The sequence below is a fragment of the Pygoscelis adeliae genome, unplaced genomic scaffold (genome assembly GCF_000699105.1).
Source record: "Pygoscelis adeliae isolate BGI_AS28 unplaced genomic scaffold, ASM69910v1 Scaffold120, whole genome shotgun sequence".
Taxonomy (NCBI): domain Eukaryota; kingdom Metazoa; phylum Chordata; class Aves; order Sphenisciformes; family Spheniscidae; genus Pygoscelis; species Pygoscelis adeliae.
Window position 1 is genome coordinate 7,634,692 of NW_008824032.1, and position 10,137 is coordinate 7,644,828.

Here is a 10,137-nt window from a genome sequence, read left to right on the forward strand (position 1 = left end):
CTTCCATTAAGAACCCAGGTACATGTCACCACCCAGACCAAGGATATTTGTGAAGAAAGGGGCGTTTCCAAGTGAAAAGGATTCAATGTTGTAGGAGAAGAGGTGCAGGAAAAACATGATGGAAATAAACATGGTGCAGAAAGCCAAGACAACAATCTGAACAAGTTTGAAAATTTAAACTCAGAGAAATCTGGAGTGATTCTCGTGGCAAGTGATGGCTAAAAAGAAGTGAATTGGAAGAAAAAAATGCCAGATTTTCTTGAACAAAATATGGATCAAACAAAAAGAAGAGCTTTTATAAAGTTTGTATACAAACAAGCTTGGAACAGTGCCCAGCTTTATTACCATTCTTTCCTCTTAAACAGATCTTGACTAAATTTTGAGGTCTAAAAGAGCAGCACTCTGTCGAGCATGAAACGCAGAGTTTTAAGAAGTGGAGCTGGTATTCGTGTGAGTAAATAACAGAGAGCTCCGAGATGCTCATCAGAATTTAAAACAAAAGCTTGAAGGAATTTAAGCAGCATCTTCTGGATGGAAGGGTTTTTACAAAATGCTTAGATTGGGAAGTCCAGGTGCAACCCTTCTTGTCTGGAAGGGCAGGATGGTCACACAGCAAGAGCTGTCTTGCTGTTCCAGGGCCATCCCAGGTCAGAGCTAACTCTTACATCCCGTATTGTGTTGCCATATGCTAATGCACGTACCGGGATCTTTTCAGTATGTTGTAAATGACACAGATTTGTCCTACTAGAGAGACACTTAGAAGTGGCACCTTCCAGCCTACAGCAGAGGGTGCAAAGAGAACAGGAACTTTTGAATAATCAACACTTCCTTCTTTAATGCTGCTTTTGCAAACAGTAATAAACAAGTTAGGAAAGGAATGATGGGTGGCTAAAGCTGTAAAAAAGAGCAGAATCGGCTGTCTAGGCTGATGTGTGTCTCCACGTGTCTTTAACCCTTTTGTGTCTTTAGATGGAGACAGATGCCTTCAGTTGAGTGAGCTGAGCTGAGGGGTGGCAGGCAGTCAGCCTGGACCCCCAAGCGCTGGCATTTAAGCAGTCCATCAGGAGCTGTTGGCACCTGTGTGCTGTGCAGTCCAAAGGTTGTTTAAAAGATTCAACCTTTATAGTGGCTAATCTTCAGTTTTGTCATGAATATGACTATATCCAGTCTGATTAACTGGCTACTGAGTATTTCCCATTGTTCTCCTCCTCAAAAATTCAAACCAGAACGGAATCCTTTTCCCAGCAGTCTCAACTGGTGCCTGCGTGACTTTCTTTACCCCTAATACTAGTGGAGGTGATACGGTTTGAAAGCTAGCTGCTTGTAAATGTTCAGTCACTCTAGCAGAAGGTTCCTATCAAGAGTGCGATGAATGTCTTCTCATTTTAATACGTCATTATGGGAAGCTTTTTGATAATTCGATCTACTGTAAGCCATGGCATGGATCTTCTTGGACTTGTGCATCCCACATCTTTGCAATGTAACTTTAAACAAGTAAGATTTCTTTAAAGGAAAGTGGGCCGCCAGGCAGATATAAAACAGCAATGTAAAACACACCTGGGAGCAATGAAAGCTGGTAGTACTTCTAATAAACATAAACCAGCAATCTCTTTGTTAAAGGATGGCACTAACACTGAAGAGATCACGAGTTCTCGTCTTGGCTCTGTCAGAGACTCACTGCAAGACATTGAGTAAGTCACCTCGGTTTGCTTTGACTCAGATCTTCCCCTAGCAGTCAGAGTTGGAAATGCCAAAACCATTCATGTTTATAAACCATTAGTGATCCTTAGTTCCGAGGTGCTGTGGCACTGTATGACGTGGTTGTATTGATACTGCTCACAAGCTTGATCTGGGTGACCTAAGAGGTACCAGTGTTCTATATTTGTGTGTCACTAGAGTTTTAAAACAATTTTTTTCTTTTCCTTTTTATAGTATTGCTCTAACGCATCACCAAAATGAGCGAAAAGGAAGACCAAGGAGATCCAGCAGATACGGGTGATTTAACAGAAAGTGGAGAATATGAGGATGACTTTGAAAAAGACCTCGAATGGCTAATTAATGAGGAAGAAGAAGAAAACGTTGGTGAAAGAGAGGTATTTGTTAAATTAAATGCTATTTGTCTTCATTTAGAAGACAAAACTGAGTAATATTTGGAATCATAAGCACAAAATTCAATATGATTTGAAATGTGTGGGTATATTCACTGAATTTTGACAGGGAAGGTTATTTGGAATTATAGTGAAAAATAATTCAGTGAACTGGTTAGTTTGGTTATAATTGCCTTAAAACAGAAAATTCAGTGTTCGTCGAAAATAATATGTTTGTTTCAAAAGTACTTCTGGGTTCCTTTAAGTGTTTGTGCAACACACGTTCTGGTTTTATGCTGTCACTGATCGCTTTACTGTGCAAGCCATGGTTAGTTCAACTTTGTGCAGATGTGAACATGGAGAAACTGCAAGAGAGTTGTTAGTGCCAAAAAAAGCTATTAGTTGACATGCACTATTTGACAGCCTGTTTTAGAATTAGAGTAGTTAGTACTGCTCTTCTCTCTCGCTATTTCTTTTCTCTTTCTCTGATACTGTTCTTTGTTGGGAGAATAGACTAGTTTATTTTAATTTTTTTAGAATCCTGAAAAAAATGAAGAGGATATTGAAGCACAAATTGTTAAAGTTGCGGACAAGTTTGAGGAAGACAATGAGGAAATGGAAGAAAATCCAGATCAGGTTTCAGAGGCAGATGTAGATGCAAAAGTGAGACCCTCCAATGAAGAGAGTTTGGAATCCGGGTCTGATACTAAACAGGGGGACCGTGTATCTGATACTGATAGTGAAAGCTCTATCCAGGAATCCAAGCTGGAAAACCAGCAGGAACTGGATGAGGAAGAGGATGAAGAAATAAAGCGTTACATTTTGGAAAAGATTGAAGAAGCCAACAAACTGCTGGAGAATCAAGCTCCTGTGGATCAGAACAGAGAACGGAAATTAAAATTTAAGGATAAGTTGGTGGATCTTGAAGTTCCTCCTCTAGAAGATGCTGAAGTTTGTAAAACTGACCTTGCAAGAGGAGATGATGTTTCAAATAGGCTGTCTCGGTTGCATATTTCTAATGAAATGGGACAGGAAAACACATCACTTTCACCACGTGCTGGCAAGGATGAGGAAAAGAAGGATGGTAAAATCCTAGTGGAAAAAGATGGGAAGTTTGAACTCTTAAGTTTACGTGATATTGAAAGCCAGGGCTTTTTGCCCCCTATAAGTGTTTCTTTTACTGATATTGAAACTCAACATATGTCTCCAAAATCTTCACCCTACGGTCCTTTTGGCACTGTCTCTGGAGTGAAGGAAGTACCTGCAGTAAGACCAGGAGCGCATTCTTTTTCTCCTGGTGGAGAAGAGTGTGTCTATTTCCCTAAGCCTCCGTCTAACCCTAAGCGTCGTCCAAATTCTGCTATCAGTGCTGCAAGAGGTCTGGGAAGACGGAAGACTCCGCAGAGAGCGCAGTCTGCAAATGTGCCCGTGAGAAGCTCCACTTACTGTCTTTCTCCCAGACAAAAAGAATTGCGGAAGCAGTTAGAACAAAGGAAAGAAAAACTGAGGAAAGAGGTAAAGATACAGAAGCAACAAGTAGATCACAGTGACCATCCTGTTCCTCTGCTTCACAGAGGCCATATACATGTTCAGGGCATTTACTCCATTTTTCCATGATAAAAGAGGCAGCAATAACAGTAACAACAATAGTAATAATAATAATAATAATAATTCTCCTGAGTTTGTACAGAATCTCTCAAAAGTACCTTCCTTAAAAGAAAAAAACCCCACAGAGTGGCATAGGATCATGCCTTGCTTACAGGAGAAATCAAGTATTTATTTTAATATATCCTTCATAAATAGGCCGCCTTCTGCTGTATTGTACTTACTGCTTTTGCTTATTGACTCTCTTTCTACCCAGGTTCCATTACAGGCCCACTGGTTACTGGAATGTAGCACATGGTATCGCATCTCCACAGATTACACTGCAATGCAGGAAGTTAACATTAACCACAGTAATGCAGGTGCACATTTGGGTGCTCATGAAGTATGTAATAGGCAATTATCATCTGGGAGCGTGTTCAGTCATAAAATAAGGTTTACACAGGAGAATGACTGTGAGAACTATGAACAAAGCGAGGTGTGTTTAACATGTATGGAAGACACAGCTGACTTCAGAAGTGGCATGCCTTGCTGCTTGCGTAAGATGCATGCAGGTGAAGTCACGTTGACCGATAATATAACTGGATACTTTTTCCCAGTAAAGGTTTTGCATGGGTGAGTGTTGTAGTAAGTTTTCTCAATGAGTTTGTTGCAAAGTAGGTTTTTTTCCCTTTCTCTATTAATTGATACTACTTTCCTACTTTTCCTCTTACTTGGTTGTACCTGGGTACAGGTAATACCTGTATTACATAGAGGACTAAAAGAAGAAAAGATTCCCAATACTGAGGTTATTCTTCTTGTATCTATAAAGGGCAGTAATTCAAAAGAAAAAAAAAATCTATTTTAGAAAATAAAATCAGTACTTTATGTATTACTGGCAAAAAACCCCTTTTAATTCTTTCTCAGCTCCTTAGCCAGAAAAATAAAAATTTAATAGAGAGTCAGCCTCTGACAGCTGTAACAGGAACTTCAGAAATCTTTACCAAAGATTTTAAAAACTTCGATGTTTTTCTTCACTTTGCATTATGATGATACAAGTACAAAAAGGTAACTTACTATGTATGTTGCTCTATAAAAAGAGCATGAAGCATCTACCGTTTTTCTGTGCCGTGATGTTCTAAGTAAGCTGGCTAAGTAGCTTCAAAGGTTGCTTTCCATCTGTGGAAATAGGTCTAGCTTGCTTTATTTGAAAAATTTGCTGAGGCTTAAGCTCAGTAACGAGGGGTATGAAATGTGAAGAGTTACTGATGCTTCTTTGTACACACAAGACTAGATCTCTTGACATCATACTCTGTGTCTTTAAAGTAAAAGGTAGTGTGGTGGAGGTAAGGACGGTCATTTTCCTAACAGTGTGTGCTAGATCTCTTCCTCTGTTGGCTGACTTATGAAAAGGTAAGAATGTGTTATTTCTTCATTCTTGAATGGAGTTCTTTCATTCTGTGATGGATTTCACAGGCATGAAACATTTCTTGACATTACTGGAATCCATCTGCTTCATTTTGGTGGGGTTTCTTTCATTTCAGTAAATTACAAATTGTAAATTTGGAGCATAGTCTGAAAGTGGTGTGTAGGTGCAAGGAACATCATCTATTCGCAAGAAGAACAGATTTCTCCGAGTGTTGAAATGAGTGGGGATTGTAGCTTTTGTGTCGAAGAGAATCAAAACCTGGTAAAATGTCCTCATCAGCTTTCTGAAGTGGTGTTCGAGAACCTTTCTCCTCCTTGTAGATACTTGTCGTTAGCTAAAATGCAATTAATAATTACAAAAAACTTTTCTCAATTTTGTAAAAATGAGTTCATTTTGTAAACTTGAAAAAAGTCTGAAGCTATTAATGCTCCTTAAGTAAATACATTACAACTTCACGTCCAGGAAAAAATCTTTATTTATAAGGTAGTGCCTGCAGTCCATAGGTAGTTAAATATCCTTCAGGGTTTAGTAGTCCATCAAGCCTAAGAGTTTCATTCATTTTTAAAATGCATCAGTTTAAACTGATTTTAAGCCAATCAATCAGAGCTATTGGGCAGGCTTAATTTTAAAGTCTTGACCTGTTGAAATGTCTGTGAGTCGAGATCTATCGTGGAAATGGAGGTAATCACAGAAGGGGTTAGACTGAAAGTATCTGAATGTAACATGAACTGCAGAAGCGCTCAAACTCGTTTCTTCCTAAAAGTCGTATCAACTATGATGCAGTCATTGAGTATTCCTGTTTCATCAGCATTTTTGTCTCTCTCTCATATCAAATGGCATTTATTGTCTATTGTGACAATGAAGGCCTTTGCAGATTAAGACGATTCTCTTAAAAACTAAGTTTATTCACTCTTCATTCATTCCATTCAAGGAAGAAGAAAGGAAAAGAGAACAAGAAGAACAGAAGAAAAGAGAGAATGAGATGGTTTTTAAAGCTTGGTTACAGAAGAAGAAAGAACAAGTGCAAGAAGAAAAGCGAATTCGTCGTGCAAAGGAGCTAGAAGACATGAACAGCAAAGTAAGGTCTCCTTCATGTAAGAATGGGATCTATAGTGCTCTGGTTTGATAGGAAAACCAAATTCTAAGCATATGAAAATTTACATACGGCTTGCACTGTAGAAGCTGTATATATGAACTTAATAGCTATAAAATCACAGGAGATACAGTAATGCTCCTTCTTATCAGGGGAGTGACTTGATGGAACCCTGCAGTGAACAAGCAGCCAGAAAACCCTTTGAAGTGTATTCCTGACCATCGGAACTTGTTGGCGAGCAGTTCATGTGTGTGACTTGACCAAAACCTGAAGATTCAGATGCTCTGTTCTGAAGTTCCTCTGCCTTCTAGCGATGGGCTTGAAAAGCTAAATTCAGTATTTTTTTAAAACATACCGCTTTGAATGCTTGCGCATGTATATATTCCATGCCAGATTAGCATATGCTCTAGTTTGCTTATAAAGTATGTTTCGTGGATGGGAGATGCCAGCAGAGTTCAAAAAATTATTACAACATGATTAATATAAAGGTCATTTAATGCTAAGCCTTGTGTGTATATGTATTTTTTTTTAAATAGGAAAGGAGCAGGAATCCAGAAGAAGCCTTCAAGTTATGGCTTAAAAAAAAGCACCAAGAACACATGAAAGAAAAACAGATAGAAATTTTGAGACGCCAAGCTGAGGGAATTGCCTTTTTTCCAAGAACAGAGGAATGCAACAGAGCCTTTAAAGAGTGAGTAGGGTCATTCCTAGGGAATCATATTTGAAAATTTCATAGTCTATCAGCTTAAGACTGTAGTTATTTTATGGTACATCTTTACTGCTGAAGTCCCTCCCCCCCCCCATGAATATGCCCTCAGAAACTTATACCCTAGTAGAAATACATCAATTCCTTGATGTTGTTTGTTCACTGTTGTGAAATTACTTGTCGGAACCTGAGCTGAAATAGTGAATTGCTTCTGCTGAAAAAGGGAGATCCTTCTCCCCTGCCCCTTTTTGCCTGTTCTGGAGCAGGCTTGGGTTGATTCAGTTCATTAAACAGGCAGAAAGTTAATCCAATAAAATGGATCCAGCTCGAGCCTATGAGTTGAATCAGCTCAACAAAAGGGGGGAGGTGAAGGTGAGTGCAGAAGCAGGAGAATTGGGATGGAAGAGTAGTGCTTCCCATGTTTAGGAGTGGCAGGCTTTTAGACTGGCTCAGCCATGACACCTAACTTTATCCTACAGGACAAGGTGCCTCTAGTTAAATGGGGACAAGTGTCTTTGAATGGATGACGTAAAACTTACAATTGCAACTGTCAGTATTTCTAGTCCCGTTTCTCTCTCCACAGATGGCTAAAAAGAAAGAGAGAAGAAAAACGAGCAGAAGAACTAGCTGCTAAAGAGCGAGCAAGGCAGCTTAGATTAGAAGCCAGAAGAGCAAAACAGATGCAGAACATCCGCTGCATTAGTTCAGAGCCCAAATCCTTTCGCTTCACAGACCATTACAGTTGAAAGTTTGACATAACCGCAGAGTTCTTGGTGGCAGCCCTCTAAATTTTTATGGCTTGAGCTTTTGCTCTTTACAGCTACTGTTTGTGGTGTTTTTAAAGCTTTCAAGCAAATCTACCAATTACCTTCACTGACCATGATGTGTTACTATCTATTTGTAATTTTGTTGAAAAGCCTGCTTTTATGTATAACTCAGGGAATCTTCTTGGTTTGACCAAATTAAATGAGTGCGAGATCTATATGTGAGGGTGGCAAATACACATTCCTGTCTTTAAAAGGCACTTTATACTCAACACTACCCTGAATTCCTGGATGCAGGCTGTTATGTAAAATGTTGAATTTTTGCTGGATTAATATTGCTGTTTGCTCCTGCTTGTGATGAAGACTGTACAAGGTGTTATGCTGTTGGAAAATGCTGTTTCTCGTACCACTGTCCTTTGATCTGTCGACCAGCTGTTAATTCTGGCTAGACCGGAGGACTATTTTCTTTTAGTTCAGGGAAAGTGGATGTTGAAGGCTAACATGTATGCAAATGTGCAACAGTTTTTGAAACTTATTTCCATGAGTCATATTCAGTAGTTTTCTATTCCATGAAACTAAAACGTTGTGTGAATTATGACCTTTACCAATATCAATGAAGCTGGATTCCTTGTATACGTGTCCATGTTTGCTAAATTAATTATAATAAACTACATCACCTTACCCAGCTAAACTGTGAACTTTTGTCAGAGAAAGTGCTGAGGTCACTCATGAAATCATAAAGTTAGTGGAAGATGAGGAACATTCTGTCCAGCTACATGTCCAACAGATTTCATGATCTGGCATTGTTCTTAAATTTTTCCACTTCAGCGTGTTTTCTGGAAGTACTGTAACAGAAGGAAGTGTAGTAGATGCAAAGCAAATTTGCCATTAGTATTTTTCTCTTACCATTTTGGAGTTAGTTATAGGCATAGTGAGAGCGCACTGGTGTTTGGCCAGAGGGTGCTGTGTTGCAGCTTTTACCGGCATAGATAAAAGGCATGGATGTGAAATGAAAGTTTCACATGCTACTGAGAAACATGAGTAACAGGTGCCTTCCTCCTTCCTGTACCTTCTGACACCAACGGCAAGAAATGCTTCTTGCGTCTCGCAAGCAAATGGAGGTGGAAGGTTTGCAAAGGTTCACACTATCTCCCTAACCGTAGTAAGTTACAAAAGAAGTGCTTCTTGGTTCGCGACCCCAGACCAGTAGAGTGATGGGTTTTACAGTTCAATGCCATATAGTTCCTTTTATGCTGCAGAGAAAACAAGGTCAGAAATACAGCTATATTAAATCCAAAATTGCAACTTGAAAGCAAGCAAAGAAAGTTTATTGCAGCTTTCTTCATGCAAACCAAAGCATGGCCAGCAACAGCAAGAATTTATAACTTAGATATTCTGATCATGGTATGAGATTAAAGAGGAAAACCAGGTAAAAGCAACCATTTCAGAAACTCTTTCCACAAACTAGATGATAGCTACATATGATAAATTTGGGAGTGAAACTAAGAAATTAAAATGCATATTTGCATCCTCCTACCTTTCCTCTTTACATTTGCAACTTAAATGGGCTTCTTTGGATTTAGCAGATTATCTGCTAAAAGTTCTCTTCAAACCTACATCAAGATTATAAAACCATACAAGTAAAAAAAAAATATATTTTTTTTTACCAGTACCTGTGCAAACTTAGTGCTTATCTTCAGCTTCCCCTAACACCCAGGAAGACCTTGGGCAAGGACTGAAACCTGACCTAGCATTAAAATTCAACACTATGTACTAAAGGAGGCATACCAGCCTGTCTTTACTGAGAATGAGCTATGTAACAGCTTCACTCTAACTGAAACAGATGGAAAGCCATTATTTTAGCTTTATGGAAACACAAGAATAATCTCACCCCGCAGAGTTTTCCAGAATCCATTTAAAACCAGTTACTATTTATATATTATAGCTAGAGTTTGTTCAAGCTTTTTCCCCTTTCAGGAGGGCTGTAACACTGCATATGCTCTTATTTTCAGAACTTACAGCTATGAAGAATCATTGCACATATTCCTTTTTATTACTAAATTTAAAAAGTTGAACATAGACTTGGGGACAGTTCATCACCTTGGCTAAGATTAAAAAAAAAAAAAGCATGGAGCTGACCATTTTCTTTGCTTTTTTTTTTTTAAAAAACATAACATATGAGCACTTCATTTACTTTGGTATAGTTACACTTTTGTCTCCCCTTAAAGAAATTCATTGAGATTTGCTGGTAAGACTGTGAACCTTAAATTGTCAAGGGCATCTCTATGCTCTACAAATTGGACCAGCGTAACATTTTTGGTCTTGCCTTTGTAGAAGAAAATAAGTAGCTTTCCAGACTGAAAAGTAGTGCAAGTATCCCAGAGGCTAAGGAAATCCTGTCAGTCCCTAGCTTCAAGAGGTAGAGAAGCAGAAACTGCGTAACTTCCAATGTTAAACCCACCCATTATGGAAAGAAA

General features: G+C 38.8%; 1 protein-coding gene across 1 annotated transcript; it reads left to right on the forward strand.

Moving 5' to 3' along the window:
• Positions 1-1,943: 1,943 nt before the first annotated feature.
• Positions 1,944-9,775, forward strand: CCDC181 (coiled-coil domain containing 181). Its single transcript, XM_009329676.1, has 5 exons — positions 1,944-2,093; positions 2,625-3,602; positions 6,029-6,175; positions 6,727-6,881; positions 7,480-9,775. The coding sequence occupies exons 1-5, from the start codon at positions 1,956-1,958 to the stop codon at positions 7,640-7,642; spliced, it is 1,581 nt and encodes a 526-aa protein (XP_009327951.1). The 5' UTR covers positions 1,944-1,955; the 3' UTR covers positions 7,643-9,775.
• The last annotated feature ends 362 nt before the right edge of the window (positions 9,776-10,137 follow it).